The sequence below is a fragment of the Heterocephalus glaber genome, unplaced genomic scaffold (genome assembly GCF_053883595.1).
Source record: "Heterocephalus glaber isolate CG9 unplaced genomic scaffold, H.glaber_assembly_v1.0 deba00000613, whole genome shotgun sequence".
Lineage (NCBI taxonomy): Eukaryota > Metazoa > Chordata > Mammalia > Rodentia > Bathyergidae > Heterocephalus > Heterocephalus glaber.
The window spans coordinates 1,218,444-1,234,613 of NW_028258152.1; the positions used below are offsets into that span (position 1 = coordinate 1,218,444).

Below are 16,170 nucleotides of genomic sequence, written 5' to 3' on the forward strand. Positions count from 1 at the left end.
GCTCTGTGAGAAACCTGACACTGGTATGTTTAATCAGAAGGGACGCAAAGAACAGTTGATAACGGCAGACTTTTGCACATGTTGGTATGTGATCTGCCAACTAGTGAGATGGATTCATTCTTTGATGAGTTCAGTAGCTGACTGTGCTATTAGAAGGTGGGCCTGGTCGGAAGTGTCAGGTCACTGGCAGCAAGGATTGGAGGGTATATTCTCACCCCTAGCTCCTTTCTCTCTCTGCTTCTTGGCCACCATGTGGTGAACAGCTTTCCTCCACTGAGATCTGCCACGCCATTTCCGCCTTGGAGTCAGCAGACCATGGACTAAGCTCACTGAAACTGTGAGCCAAAATAAACCTCTGTTCCTTTAAGCTGTGGATGTCTTATATTTTGTCCCAGGGACAAAAAAGTGATTACTACATACACAAAGAAGTACCAGACTATGTTGAAGAGATGAAAAATTTCCCAGAAGAGAAGATGTTTGAAGTAGGTCTTGATGCTTAGAGATGCTTCTGATAATGGACACGTTGGCATTTGTCAGACAAGTAAAAAGAACAAGCCAGGCACAACATGTAGACACACAAAGAATAAAGTAAATGCTACTCAGGAAGCTGTATACAATCTGGTATGATGATGTGTAGGGTTCGAGAAAGGGCAACAGTAGGTTATTAGGTTGCCCAATGGCAGAAGCTAGGTTATAGAGTCTTAAACACAGTCTGAGAAATCTGGATTTTACTGGAAAATTATTTAAGGTTATTAAAGGTAACTGTTACAGCAGATGAGAGAAAGCAAAGGCTGCAGACAGTGAAAACACTAACTCAAAACTCTGGGCCAGAGATAATCAGTCTAAGCCAAGAGGGTAGCAATGGGAATGGAGAGGAAAGGAGTGATCTGAGAGATACCAGGATGTAGAATCAACAAACTTGTGGAACCAAATGGACATGGGGAAAAGGGAAAGAAAAATCTAATGTAACTATCAGGTTCCAGGTGACTAAGTGACAGTGGTTTCAGAACCTAGAAGACACAAAAGAGCTACCATAGAGTATAAAGTGCCTGTCAGCCATTCGGAAAAGATGTCTAGTAGGTAGCTGAATACATGGTATGAAGCTCAGCCCATAGGTATAGGCAGGAGATAAAAAAACAAACCAAAACACTGGGGAATTATGAGCATGTAGCTGGCAATGGGAGCCATAAGAGATAAAACTAAGTAGGAAGAATGTGCAGAGCAATGGGGTCCGGCTGCAGACCCCCAGCATGGCAAGGGTGCATGCCTAGATAAACTATGACTTCTGTGATTTCAAAAAGTTTTATAGAAAACATACATTTTTTTAATGCAGGACTACATAGGCTTATAGCTAAGAGCTCATGAATGAATGGTAGAAGAAAAATTAGCCTAGTGAAAAGAATAAACTAACCCTTCTTTACAATTAGGGAGAGTGGGTTATTGTTTTAAACATTAGAGTTGTATCAACTTAGTAGGTTAAATTTTTTATTCTGCACTAAGTTTGAAAAGCTCTCTGGTTTAAAAAGCATCTGAAATGAAATGGGAATGAAATCAGGGATTTATGAATCTAAAAAACAGGGCCTTGAAAATGCGTTGGCAAACAGCAGAATAGGGTTATTACAGAAATGCAAATGGGGCAAATATAAGAACTACAGACAAGGATAACTATAAGGATGACACGATCACTTGTGGTGGATTATATAGGTGAAAAGAGCTGAACTTAATCATTCAATGCGAGTGGTAGTAACAGACCTCAGGTGCTTTCCACTTTCTCAAAAGGGTCTACCCTGACTATCTTAAATCTGCCACTCACCCCCAATTGAGTATTACCTTTTCTTTCCATATACCCTCTTTTTCTCCATATATTTCATACAACATATAGTTTATTGAGTGGTTATGTTTAGTGTTTGATGTCTGTCTCCCTCCACTAGAATGTGTAAGTTCCCCAAGGGCAAGGAACTCATGATGTCTGTCTTGTTTTATTCACTGGTGCATGTCCCAAACAACAAAACCAGTGCCTTGCCCAAAAGGGGAAGCTTAATAAATATTTGTTGGATGAGTGAGCAGATGAGTCACAGTGCAGACAAAAAATAAGAGCTGGCTAGGAGTGGAAATACTTTCTCAAACAATATCTGAGGATAATTCCAATTCAGATACTGGAAGGATCCAGAGGAAAGAGAAAGATGATAATGAGGAAGCCACCAGAAAACAAACAGCCTTGCCGCTGGTGTAACTGAGCATTCTCAAAACATATGAGGCCTTTCTGAAGAAAAGGACATGGGCAATGGGGGAATAAAGGGAGATCTTCAATGAATAAATTTAGAAAAGCAAAACTCTGATAGTCTCAAACTTTTCTCATAAGTAGAATGCAATATCAAAATCCTGAAAGAACTGTGAATTCTAATTAAGAATTACAACTCTGAAGTAGCTGTGTAATTCAGCTTATGAAAGAGGACAAATGAACCCAGGCACAGTGGCAAATGTGGAGTTCCAGCTGCTCAGCAAATTAGGGAAAAGGATCACCTGAGCTCAGGGGTTTGAGGACAGCCTGGCAAACCAGCAAGACCTTGTTCTCAAAACAACATCTATAAACAAACAGAAAACAAAAATGAAAGTTTGCTGTCAACTGTCATATCAAGATGTCAGATTTCACAAAAATTAAAGCTCTCCATGGCCTGGTGGCCTATGCCTGTGACCCCAGAACTCTGGGAGGCAGAAGTAGAAGGGTCCTAAGTTTGAGCCCAACCTAGGCAACTTAATGAAACCCTATCTAAACTAAAAACTAAAAAAGGGCTGGGAATGTAGCACAGTACACAGGCCCTGGGTTCAGTCCCCAGCCAAACAAACAAGAAATACTAAAAAATATGTCAGGAATAGAATTATTAAAGTTTCAGTAGTAACCTACCTATTCTCCCTCTTTTCTTTTTTTCCCTCTTCTCTCCTTCCCCTCATTCCCTTTTCTTTCTTCTGGGAATTGAACCCAGGGCCTTCACACTGAGCTGCATCCTCAGGCCTTTTTCGTATTTTTAATGTTTAGACAGGGTTTCATAAGTCACTAAGTTGCCCAGGCTGGGCTCAAATGTGTGATTCTTCTGCCTCAGCCTCCCAGAGTGCTGGGATTACAGGTACGTCCCACACCTGGCTGATTTTTAGTTCTTACTGAAAAGTACTTGAAAGGATTATGTATGCCCAACTGAAAAAATATTGAAAGAACTTCACTGAGAAGAACTGGCTTGATTTTGATTTTGACAGATGACCTTTCAAAATCTTGTTTCCTAAAAAATTCCACTTTGGGTGTAATTAGGTATAATTATACAAGTTTACAATAAGGCAATCATGCTATTAGGTGCTGACCTTCTGGTTTACTTCAGAAAAACAATGGAATTACGCTTCTCCTTAACAAAGGAATGAGAGGGCTCTAAAAAGGGGGAGGTATACATAAATATAACTGAAAGTTGCACTATCTTTTTTTTTTTTTTTTTGGTACCGGGGAGCGAACTCGGGTCCTTGTGCTTGCAAGGCAGGCACCAGAACCACTGAGCTAAATCCTTGACCCCACAAAACTAATATTTTAACTTAACCCAACCTGAAAATTCTAACTTAAGAAACAAGTAATATCTCTTAAAAATTTTTTATACTCACAGCTCCTTTTGCATTTTTTCTTCCTTCATGTCTTTAAAAACAATGGCAAGACCAACAAATCACCAAGTGAGCCACAGAGTCTCTCTGCTCTCCCTTAGCTGTCAGGGGAACAGCTGCTCTGATGGAGGTTTCTCCTGTGACCCAGGGCTGCAGGGGCTGTGGTACACACATGAGCTCACCGGAAGGTTTTATTATTGCCACTTGAGAGGTAAGGAAACTGAGGTCTGGAGAAAGTAAGTAAATTCACATAATAGTTGAATCCAGGTTACCTGGACAATGAAGCCTGTGTTTTCCAGAGAAAACCCTGCCCCTCCAGGCCTCACACTAATGTATTAAATTGGTGAATATTTAAAACATGAATAAATACGTTTTGAACAATTTCAAGCGAAGAATCATCAAGAAAAAATGAATTATAAGCTATAGAGCATATTTTTAGCTGACTATTGCTTTGATACAATGTAGTAGAATAAAATGGTATCTTTGATCAAGAGGAAAGCTTCAGTGCCATAACCAAAGTTTCCGAAATAACCTTTGGCACCTAAGAAAGTGAACCAATCTCAAGTACACCTATTTATTGCAGTATAAATGTGTATCAGCAAAAATACATTTGTACAGCAAACTAGTAAAAAACTACATAAGGGCTGGGGATTTAGCTCAGTGGTTCCGCTGCCTGCCTCTCAAATGCAAGGACCCGAGTTTGATCCCCCGTACAAAAAAAAAACAACAAAAAACCCCAAAAAACCAAAAACCAAACTACATAATACAAAATTAGTCAAATATTTCCATATTTTAAGGAAAAATGAAAACACAGATGTTATCTGACATTTTTAACTCAAAGATTTTGTTATCAGTGCTCAATCAAAGAGAGGAAAACCCCAAAGATAAAAGCATTGTTTTCTGTATCACCTACGCATTCACAGAGAACAAATCACTAAATGCTTTCCTATCTGACCAACTGTGCTGCAGTTATAATCCAACCCGTAAAATAACATCCTATTTTTATCACCATGCCTGTGGCCAGCTCTTTTGGTTGACTGACTCAGTAGCCCACTTCTGGTGTGCTTCCGCCCTGACTGCTTCCACTTCCAGTTCCCCCTACAGGTAGAGGTGGCAGTGTGTAAGCAAAAGTCTGGTGGTGGAGAGACAGATACTCTAGCGACCTGCCTCCCTCCTCCTGTCTCAGATTTAACAAGAGGAGTGGTGGCAGCTATCTGTGTCAGATGCAAAGGCCAAGAGAATCAGAAAGATGCCAACTGACATCACTGAGTCACTACCCATAGACACCTGTCTCCAAACTTTATATGAGAAAAATAAACTTCTACCTGTTTATATGAGTGTTCATCAGAAATTCCATCAAATGTATCACAGAGTTGCAGTGTTCACATTAACATGGATTAGAAGCTGGTTGTGACCTGATGTTCAAATGCTTAGGTCTTTGACTGTCTACTCCCCTACCCAAAATTCTGCAACTTCATTATCAGCATAAACCTACCAACATAGCTACAGCTCTAGCCTGGAGTACAGTGAGACCCTGTATCAAAACGAATGAATGAATGGGGAACTTGTGTGGGGAATGAGAGGGAGCGGGGGCAGTGAGGGGTTCTCTGTATTTTACTATCAATTTATCTACAGACCTAGATCTAACCGCCCCCTCTCAAAGGCTACTGAGGTATTTTTGTTTTGTTTTGTTTTCTGAGACAGGGTTTCACTATGTAGCTCAGGCTGGCCTCAACTTGCTGAGATCCTCCTGCCTCGGCCTTCCAAATGCTGGGATTACAGGCATGTACTACCATGCCTGGCTCCATCAAAGGCTACTGATTTTTTGGCAAAGGAGCTAAAATACTAGAAAACAAGATCATGACAAGCGGGAAAATGAAAGTTAAAACATTCTAAGGTCATAGTAGTTTTCTGTTTGTTTTGTGGTGCTATGGATCAAATCCGGGGTGCATGCATGTTGGGCAAACACTTTACACTGACCTACATCTCCAACCCTACTGCTTAGGAGAAAGATAGAGATGTTGATTATCTTTAAACTTTGAGCCAAGTAATACATGTTGAAAATGTAAAGGGAATCACCAAATGAAAAAAGGATTAGATACAACAAATCTTTGTGCTACAAATCAAGTCTATTATTTTAACTGTGGTGGCTTACCTGAGATTCCAGAGCCTCCAATTTACGTTTCCTTGCGTGAAGAGCTTTACTTGGAAAAGCCCAGTAATAATTAGACGTTCCAATCCTCTCACAGTCCACCATACCATCATCAACTAAGCTTTGAAGAACTTCTTTTACTGACATAGCAGCTAAGAGAAAGAATTTTTAAAGCCTATTAAAAAGCAGCATGAATAAAATTAAAAAAGCAAATAACTGGAGAAACATTTGCAAAAAATATTATATCTCAAGAGTTAATAAGTTATAAGTAAGAAGTTCTTAAAATAACAACAAAGATGGCCGGGGATTTAGCTCAGTGGTGCCGCCGTCTGCCTTGCAAGTGCAAGGTCCTGAGTTTGATCCCTGGAACCAAAAAAAAAAAAAAAAAAAAAATACAGGCTTCAAGGAAATGGGTACTCTCACATGGGTAGAAAAATGTGGAACTATGTGCCTAAAGCTATATTTATGCATATCTCTTATGGAGAAATTTCACCTTTATAAACTCAACCACAAAATATCATGATGGATGTGTACATTGATGTCAAAGCATTGCTTTAAATAGTAGCAACCAGTCTAGTAACAGGATTTAAAAAAAAACTGTACAGTAGTTTATGCTATAAAAGAATATTTAATGGCATAGGATATATTCAGATATTCAAAACATAGTCCACAGAATGTACTATATAAAAAATAAGGTTAGAGCCAGGCTTGGTGGTGCATGCCTGTAATCCCAGCACTCGGGAGGCTGAGGCAGGAGGATCGCCTCGAGTTCCAGGCCAGCTTGAGCTACGTAGCAAGTTCAGGGCCCGCCTGAACTACAAAGGGAGATCCTGCCTCAGAAAACGGGCCCCCCCATAAGATTAAAAGACAGCATGCACCAATGTGATAGTAGTTATCTTTGGATGGTACATAACAAGCAATTCTGACTTCCTCATGTTTGCTTCCTCCCAACAATGAACATGTATTATCCTTTGATAAGAAAACTAAAACAAAACCACTATGAAAAATTAAAGAATAAAGACATAAACTTGGTGCAATAGCTAGGGTTGAAATTAACAATCAGAAAAATGTTCCTAAAAAAACGCCATGTAAAGATGCAAAACAATACTTCTATGTATCCATATTTGCATTTAATGTCCATTTTAATTTTTCCTAGAGCAGATCCCCCACAATAAAAAAACTTTAATAATTTAAGATTTGATAAATAAGTAAAATTGACATCAAATGTGCAAAACATTCAACCCCACTTTTAAGGAAGGACACACTGAAATGAAATGACAAAGAATTAAAAAAACAAAAGCAGTTTCAGGAAATGATGCTGGGTCTGGGGTTCATTAGAAGAGTGCTTGTCTAGCAGGTCCAGGCCCCTGGATACCATTCCCAGCACCGCAAACAAGCAAACAAAACAAAGTAGTGTGAATACACATTGGTGTAGCCTTTCTCAAAGGCAATTTGAGATTACATACTAAAAAGTCTAGTACCTGCACAGATCTGTTTTCTACAGACATTTCTTAATGAAGTAATATGAGATATAGAGAAAAATTTATAAACAATATCTTAGTCCGCATGGGTTGACTTAACAAAATGTTGAAGACTGGGTAGCTAAACAACAGAAATGTTAGTTCTCAGGGTTCTGGAGAGTGGATCGAGAGAAAGGCCAAGGGCTGGATGTGGTGGCTCATGCCTGTGATCCCAGCATTTGGGAGGTGAGGCAGGAGGGATCACTGGGAGTTTGAGGCCAGCCTGGGCTACATAGTGAGACCTTGTCTCAAAAACACAAAACAAAAAAATGACAGTAGCCACTCAGTTCACGGTGAAGGTTCTTTTCCTGTTTTGCAGCTAGTTATCTTCTTACTATATCCTCACATGGCCTTGCCTCAGTAGATGCAGAGTTCTCTCTCTTCTTCTTCTAAGGTCGCCAATCCTATAGGATTAGGACCCCACTTATAACCTGACTTAATTTTCTTTTTTCTTTGGTACCGGGGATCAAATTTGGGTCCTTGCGCTTGCACAGCAGGCGGTGAAACAACTGAGCTAAATCCCCGGCCCTAACCTGACTTAATTTTAATTACCTCCTAAAAGTCCTCTCCACAAATACAAACGTACTGTGGGTAAGAAATTCAGCATATGAGTTAGAGGAGACACTATTCAGCCCAGGGAAGACAGCATGTTAATTACTCATTACTTTTAGCAGCAATATTTGGAAACAATCTAGATGCTCAACAGTAGGTACCCTAGCAAGTTATGGTGGCGTAGATGGTCACAGACAGAAAATTAGGAGACACAGATGTAAAAAAAAATCACTTTTTAGGCTGGGAGTAGTGGCACATTCCTATAATACCAGCTATGTGGGAGGCTGAAGCAGGAAATCACAAGTTCAAGGTCAGCCTGGGCAACTTAGTGAAGCTATCTGAAAATAAAAATTAAGGACTGCCGGGGATTTAGGTCAGTGGTTCTGCCACCTGCCTCGCAAGTGCAAGGATCAGAGTTCGATCCCTGGTACCACAAAAAAAAAAGAAAATTAAGAAGGACTGGGAATATAGCTTGGTGCTGCCTGGGTTCAATCTCCAGTGTGTGTGTGGTAGGGGTGATAAGCAACATAAATGCAGATAATATACCAATACGGGAGGAGTGTAATCAGCAGTACAGCACTTGCCTAGTATGCCCGAGGCCCTGGGTTTGATCCCAGCACCTACCCCCTGCCAATAAAACCATAAACACAAACTGTATATGTAGTATGGTTCCTTTTCAGGGAGCTGGACAGACAGACAGACGCACACACATACACACTAGAACCTAGGAATAAGACATTAAAATACACCAAAATGTAAGCTGGCTATAGCGGCACACGCATGTAATCCCAGTGCTTGGGAGGCTGAGACAGGTTGATCACTGCAAATTTGAGCCAAGCCTGGGCTACAAGTAAGTTCAAAGCCAGTCTGAACTACACAGCGAGACCCTCTCAACAAACAAAATACACCAAAATGTCAACAGTGGCAATCTCAGAATCAAAGATTCCTTTTACTATCTTCCTTACAATTTTTACAGTTCCAATTTTGTTAACATGTATAGCTTATGTAATCAAAAGCAAAAGGTAAAAAAATAAATGTTTATTTTTTTCAGTACCGGGGATTGAACTCAGGACCTTGCACTGTGAGGCAGGCACAGTGCCACTGAGCTAAATTGCCAGCCCAGTAAAAAAATACATTTATCATATGCAGTGGGTTTAGTAGTATTCTCTTAGACCCCTTGAACCTGTAACTGTGAGCTTATATGGAAAAGGATCTTTGTAGATGTAATTAAAAGTTAAGGATCTTGGGGCCAGGGATTTAGCTCAGTGGTGCTGCTCCTGCCTTGCAAGCACAAGGTCCTGAGTTCGATCCCTGGTACTGGAAAAAAAAAATCTACCAAAGTTAAGGATCTTAAAACGAGATCACCCTGGACTTCAAGTGGGTCCTAAGGCCAATGACATGTTTCCTTGTAAGAGAGAAAAGAAGGGAAACACAGACAGAGGGAAAGGCCGAGTGAAGGCAGAGCCAAAGACTCTTCCGTTCAGCATGTATTGCTGGCAGCCACTGGAAGCAAGGAGAGAAGTATGAAGCCAATTCTCCTTTGGAGCCTCCTTAGGAATCAGCCCCGCCCATGTCTTCATGACAAATGTCTGGTCTCCAGGAGAGTGAGAAAACAAGTTTCTGCTGTCTTAAGCCATCACATTTGTGGGAATTTGCTACGGTAGGTCGAGGAAACAAATATACCATGTAACGATGCAAAACGCACATTTAACAAACACTGGACCATGCAGTTTGACTTCTTTGGAAATAAACGATAACATAAGTGTGTGATACTGTGTATGTACACACACATGTGTGCATGTGCACGTGCATTCCATTTTAATTCCTCTCGAGCAGATGCTCCAAACACAATTGTGTCATGGCCAAGAGACGCTGATATGGGGACATTTACAAACACTCTCATCTCGAGGAGTTTATGTTGCCAGAAAGGGACTGTTGCAGAAAAGATGACAGCTCCTCCCTAGCGTATCCCAGCACATCTCCCATACTTACTAATTCCTTTCTCTTTGGGAGCAATCTTCTCCAAGTCTTTTAATTGAAATACATCTTTCTGTTGAAAGGGGTTAAAGAAGAGAAGAAATACAGATGTTTATTTTCTACTGCATATTTATATTCACCATGATTATGTTTATAAAACAATATATTAAAAACCTATGCCCGAAAAGGAACAGAGCAATAAAATTAAGCATTTTAAAACTAAAAGAGATTTTGTGATTATCTTAACACCTCCTACAGAACTTAAAATAGACAGGCTTTTGCATGAACATGAAATTCTTTTTTTTTTTTTTTTTTGAACATGAAATTCTTTAAAGTACTTGGAGATCAGAACAACAAAACATATCTTCCCACTGAAGGAGAAAAACTAGTTATGGTTAATTAGTTGGTAACATGAGTCTCTGCAACACTGATTTGAAGAAAATACCATGCAAATAGACAGGTGCAGGTGCAGTAGCTAGGAGTTTGGGCCACATGAGACCCCATAGAAAGAGGGAGAGGGAAGGGGCGGGGGAGGGGGAGGGGCGGGAGGAAGACACACAGACAGTGCTTTACTTAGGATATATCACTCTATGGATTTAGCAGTTCTAATTAAAGGCAAAGCAGATAGCTGTCAAGATTACTTTACATTTAAGGTTTCATAAAACAGTTATAACTAAACAATAGAAAAATTATGTAATCCACGGCTGTCTTTGAATTATTCACCTGTACATTTTATATGTTCTCCAGATTCAAAGCAAAACATTATGAAAAATATGCCTGTAGAATATCTAACCTGATGGTCAGGAGGAAAAAAAATCTACATTGAATACTTCTCTCTGCTTGTAACAGTCGCGGCTTAAGTGGTAAAATAACCTGGGTAATGAAAGTGAAATTACTTGAAAAGACTAAAGTATTCAGTAATTAGAATAGAAATATTGTGATTGTTGTTATGGAAATCTGGGATCCATTTCTTCCAAAATCAAGTTTATTTGAAGGCAACTTCAACTAGATGGAAATTACTCTTCAAAAAATCGAAAACTTCTGTTCATCCAAATGGGCGCTGCTAAAAAACTGAAAAGACAAATCATTCCCAGAAGAAAATATTTGCAACACAATACTTGACAAGGGAATGGTACCCAGGATATACATAAAGAATTCCTTTGAAGTATATTTTAAAAAAAGAACTGATGGATAAAGGAGTGAACAGATGAAAACAATGTGATAAAGCAAGTATGTTAATGGTAGAATTTAAATGGTAGGAATATGGTTATTTACTGAAAAGCTGTTTGATCTTTGCTATATAGGATTACCATTTTCATAATAAAGTGTTGAAAAAATTTCATCTTACTACACCAAAGATTTAACTTTGTCTTCACCTAAGATTTAACTTCTCTTTCACTATTCCCAAGGTTTGATAAATTAAGAAAATAGTAACTTAATGGATTTAGAGTACTGATTTAGATCAATTTTTACACTTCTGAAAATAAGATGTTTAAAGGTAATAACTGACGATTTCAGGGAACATGTAATAAATTAAGACTACAAATAGACTTTTAATAATGCATTTGAAAACTTGGTCTCTCTTCAAATACTTAAGATTCCTTGGCAAGAGAACATGAGCGCATTCAGACATCTGCCGGTACGCAGTCACCAAGGGAGAGCTGCAGACACGCTGGCCACCGCTGTGGGGCTGCGTGTGACTAGTGGAGCTTGCAAAGAGCAGGTCTCCAAACTTAGGCAGACAGGAAAATGATGCTGCATAAATTAGTACAAACGGTAGTTTTTACACTCCACAGATTTAAGCACTGATGATGAACGAGGTGAAAACGATGGTCCTAGCTTAAAAAAAAATAAAACTATGTGGGTCAGGGATTTAGCTCAGAGGCACCGTGCCTGTGGTACTGAAAAAAAAAAGCTATGTGCAAAATACCATGGAACATCTATAGTTGCAGTACTACACTAATTAATACATTAATTTAATCCAATGCAACCTAGAAACTGTAATGTTTTACACAGAATATCTCTCTTTTTTTTTGCTTTTTTTGAGGAAGGGTCTCCCTTTGTAGTTCAGGCTGGTCTTGAACTCACTGAGATCCTCCTGCCTCAGCCTCCCAAGTGCTGGGATCACAGGTGTGCGCCACCACACCCGGCTTAAAGTATCTCATTTTAATTCTCGAACCAACACTGAGTTAGGTACTATTATCATCCTTTTTAATAAAGTCACTGAGAAAGAGGTCCAGTGACTTCCTCAAGGTTACACAGCTACTAGGTAAAATAGATTCCAGATGTAAATTCTCAATCATGGAGTTATGCTCTTCCTGTGTTCTTCCTAGGTACAACCAGTAATCTCTTTATTACACTGGCAGCTTCAGACACACAGACACACAGACACACACACACACCCCCATCTATATATTTATGCGATGTCTGTCTCTTTCCCTCCACTTATATATTTACAGGCTCTCTCACTGTAAATGTGGTCATCCCAGGGGATCGTATACCAATGGAAAGCCATTCAAGCCTTAGCTAAGGCAGTATTCAGAAAACTCAGCAAATGTCCATTGTTATTTTGTGTCTCAAAATAGTCCTTAAAGGAAGGTTCTGATCTTTCCTGAGCTGTCATTATTACCAAGACTGTGTTTTTCAAAGATTTCCAAAACTTCACACTTCAGAGAGAGGCAATACAGTAGGTGATACTCCCTTGGCTTGTTTTCTAATTTGGTTCAAAAGGTAATATATGCTTGCTGGAGACAGCTGAGCAAACAGACTTAAAGCAAAGTCCACCTGCAATCCTAACCACTCTTCAATTTGTGATCATACTGCAATATTTTTTTAGATTCTGCATTTTTTACTTTACTTTATCAATTTCTTATTTATATTGCTACTTTTCCCCATCTTTTTTGCATCTGCATAAGATAAAAATAGCCAGTGGGCTGGGACCAATAGGTTAAAGGTCTTGGCAAGCAATATGAAATTGGTGTATATTCTTTTAGGTAAAAAGCCCATTGGTACTTGAACTAGGAGCATTTCTTGTACAAAAACATGATAAAGACAGCAGGCTCTCAAGCCAGGTGCCTGGGGCTGAACCCTGACTCTGCCACGTAAGAGTTGAAACTTTAAACATATTTCTTACTACTGGCAACCACAAACATCTGGAATAAATTAAGGAGGCCTATGTGCCATCATACATGTGTTACAGTACAGTCAGATGGAAAAATACCAAGAGGCAGTGTTTTCCTACCTCTAACATCAGGTGAACCTCTTTGATTTGAATCCTGGTACAGACAATTCTATTTCTGAGATCCAGGACTAGCTTCTTAGATAGCTGGTGTCTCACAGGTGACTTCATTTGTAAAAATGCAGATGAGACAACAGTACCTATGCTCACAGGGCAGATGGAAGGATAAAATCAGACAGCATACACTGGGGCTTGGAACAGCGATGGGCACCTAGGCAACGCCCCGTGAATGTTAGCTCTCACCCGCATATTTCAGGCAGGAAGGAGACACGAATACTGCTCTGGAAAGATAATTCCGGTACCAGTATTTAGGGCAGTCTGGGTGAAGAGACCCTCCCAACAGTGGTATATGGTCCTTTCATACTCCACTGCTCACAGGATCCACAAAGGCTGCTGAACTTTATCCATCCTTCAGTACAGACTTCTAACAAAGCAGAGACTGCTAACATTGGACTACTAAATGTGAAAATACAAAATCTACTAACTGCAAAAACATACTTTTTTTTTTGGTACTGGGGATCGAACTCAGGACCTTTCGCTTGCCAGGAAGGTACCGGCACCACTGAGCTAAATCCTGGGCCCTGCAAAAACATATTTAATGTGAAAACTACATAAAATATGAAAAATCTTAAAAGAACTTACTGTCTCAAAAAATATTTGCATCATCCGGGCTCTCTTTTCTTCTGCACTCAGTCCTTTTTTCTTTGACTAAAACACAGAAGGAAAAAGGTAAATGCTGCATTTTTTAAACACTGCATTTCAAACAACTTGGTGTGAAATGTTACCTGAAATTCTGTGCATGGTCTTATCTGATATCAACAGGTTTGATACTCTGAGTCAAGCCTGCCTTGTCGTTTTTAATTACTGTGCCAATCTCTGTGGTAGGTGCTACCAGTGTAATAGCAAGAAGAGTGCTTAAGACACCGCCTGGCATTTCGTAGACGTTAAATATTTATAAAACGAACCAACGGCAAACAACTATATTTACCTTCAAAAGGTTTACAAACTCTCACAAACACTTACAACTAATGAACAGCGACATGCCTAAGTGCCCAGGACAGGATGGATTGATTCCACCTGGGGAAGGAGAAGGAAGCCCAGAGATGAGAGGGCTTTGGAAGTTGAGAGACCCTGAGAAGGGCGCCTTGGGCAGACCACACGTGGGCACAGCCAAGTGGTCTGCTGCCGTGAGGGCTTTGGAGGGGGAGTGCAGGTTAGAAAGGGAGAAAGAGATCAGAATGTTAGATGGCATTACGGAAGGCCGGCGGGGACAGAATGGCTTTCATTCTAAATAGCGAAGAACCAGACTAAACTCTAATGCAGGGGAGTAACAAGATTAAAGAGATATTTTGGCGTACTGATTGTGGTACTAATGGGAAGAGTAGGCTAGAGGAAGGAAAAGCCTATCCAAGTAGAAAATTGGAGCCTCCTCGGGTTATTATTCTGTAATACTTTAGGCCAATTTGAAATTAAGATAATCAATATATAACTGAAATGTATAAAGACATTTTACTATCTACTGTATATAGAATATGTGCATAGAAAGCTAAAGTCCCGCTTCTTTGAAAAGCCAAATTTCAACCCAAAGATTTGCAGAAAAAAAGACAAAACCAAAAACCCGTGAAAAGCATCATTTCTAGCTCTCCAACATGGAATTTCATACTAGTGTTTCTTAAATGATCTGCACCTTTCTCAAAAATTAGATGTGATCACAGGGAAACAAACCATTTACTTAAGAAACAGGCTTAACGAAGATGACACTATTCAACCAAAAACTCCACGGGAAAATGTCACTCTGAGACACAGGAGGAAGGGATGGGGACAGCTAGTCTGACTACATACCTGAGTACGTAAGTCTATGCTTTTTTCAAAACCTAGAGACTCACTAACTCTTTTCAGTGAGTGGTTCTGTTTTTCTTGATGAGTCATATAAGTAAGCAGCCTCAAAACTCCTCAGTCTACTCTGAAACAGTGCAGTTCCTCAGGGTTTGGCTACTGATCCCCTCATCTGCTCACACCTTTCCTTTGATCTCACCTGCCTTCATGGCTTTAATCACCAGAGCTGAGAGCTCAAATCTTTACATCTGTCCCTGAGTGTGCTCCTGGGCTTCAGTCTCATGTACCTACCTGCCAACTAGACAGACTTCAAACCCAAGCGCTCCAAACCAAACCTCCTTTCGAGCACCTCCTCCCAAACCTGCTATTCTACACCCATACCAGCCACCTTGTTATCCACCCCAGAGGCACGGCAGTCATTCTAGGGGCTTTCACCTCTCTTACTCCACATCCAACCCAGCACCAGGTTCTGCCAATTTCGGTGCTTAACTGTTTCTCTCTTTTGTCCGGCTGGCTCTGTCCCTACTACCACGACCCTGGTTCAGGCCTTCATTATCTGTCTCCTGCAATATACTTTCAGTAACCTGTTTTTGTTTTTTTTTTTGGTACTGGGGATCGAACTCGGGACCTTGCGGTTGCGAGGCAGGCGCCGGAACCACTGAGCTAAATCCCCAGCCCTACTTTCAGTAACCTAACCACACTGTCTCACCTCCAAGTTCACCTTTCCCACTGTGAAAAGGCAAATCTGACCGTGCCTCTCCCTCGATGAAAACCTTGCAGTGGTTCCCAACCACCAGAAGTATCCATGCACCCTAGCTGGATGTAGGCCATCTATCACCTGACTCCAACTTACTTGTCTCAGCCGTGGCCCTCTTCAACTTCTGCCTAAAAATACAACGAGCTAAGCAAGTTGGGCTATAATATAAAGACTGTTCTCTACCCGAAGCGCGCTCTAACTTCTGTGCCTTTTAAAAAATGTTCCTCCACCTAAAACACCTCTTCTTGCATATTCCAACTCCAGAATGTCTCCCGAGGCTCGGTCCAGGCACGCTCCTCATGGAACTTCCCTGCTCACAAGCTATGCCTGTGTTTCCAGGGCACACTTTGATCAGATTGTTTACTGCGCTAAGGAGAATTTACTTGTCTCCACTCAGCAGCAGACTGAAACACTTTAGAACATGAACTGCCTTGGCCCTCCCTGGCTTAGTAAGCCAGGTTAGATAGTCAGGCCTGCATTGTAGAAGCCTTCAGCTCTA

General features: G+C 40.4%; 2 protein-coding genes across 3 annotated transcripts in view; both read right to left on the reverse strand.

Annotated features, from left to right (window-relative positions):
- The window catches only part of Mnd1 (meiotic nuclear divisions 1), a 43,794-nt gene that overhangs the window by 24,948 nt on the left and 2,676 nt on the right, over positions 1–16,170 (reverse strand). For both annotated transcript variants that reach the window (XM_087205768.1, XM_087205769.1), the window contains exons 2-4: positions 13,721–13,786; positions 9,856–9,913; positions 5,795–5,943 (exon numbers count right to left, since the gene is read on the reverse strand). In XM_087205768.1, coding sequence (XP_087061894.1) covers positions 5,795–5,943; positions 9,856–9,913; positions 13,721–13,786 — 273 coding nt within the window. The remainder of the gene's footprint in view (positions 1–5,794; positions 5,944–9,855; positions 9,914–13,720; positions 13,787–16,170) is intronic.
- The window catches only part of Trim2 (tripartite motif containing 2), a 169,707-nt gene continuing 167,257 nt past the window's right edge, over positions 13,721–16,170 (reverse strand). The window contains exon 13 of the transcript XR_015449067.1: positions 13,721–13,786. The gene's annotated coding sequence lies outside the window, so the exon portion shown is untranslated. The remainder of the gene's footprint in view (positions 13,787–16,170) is intronic.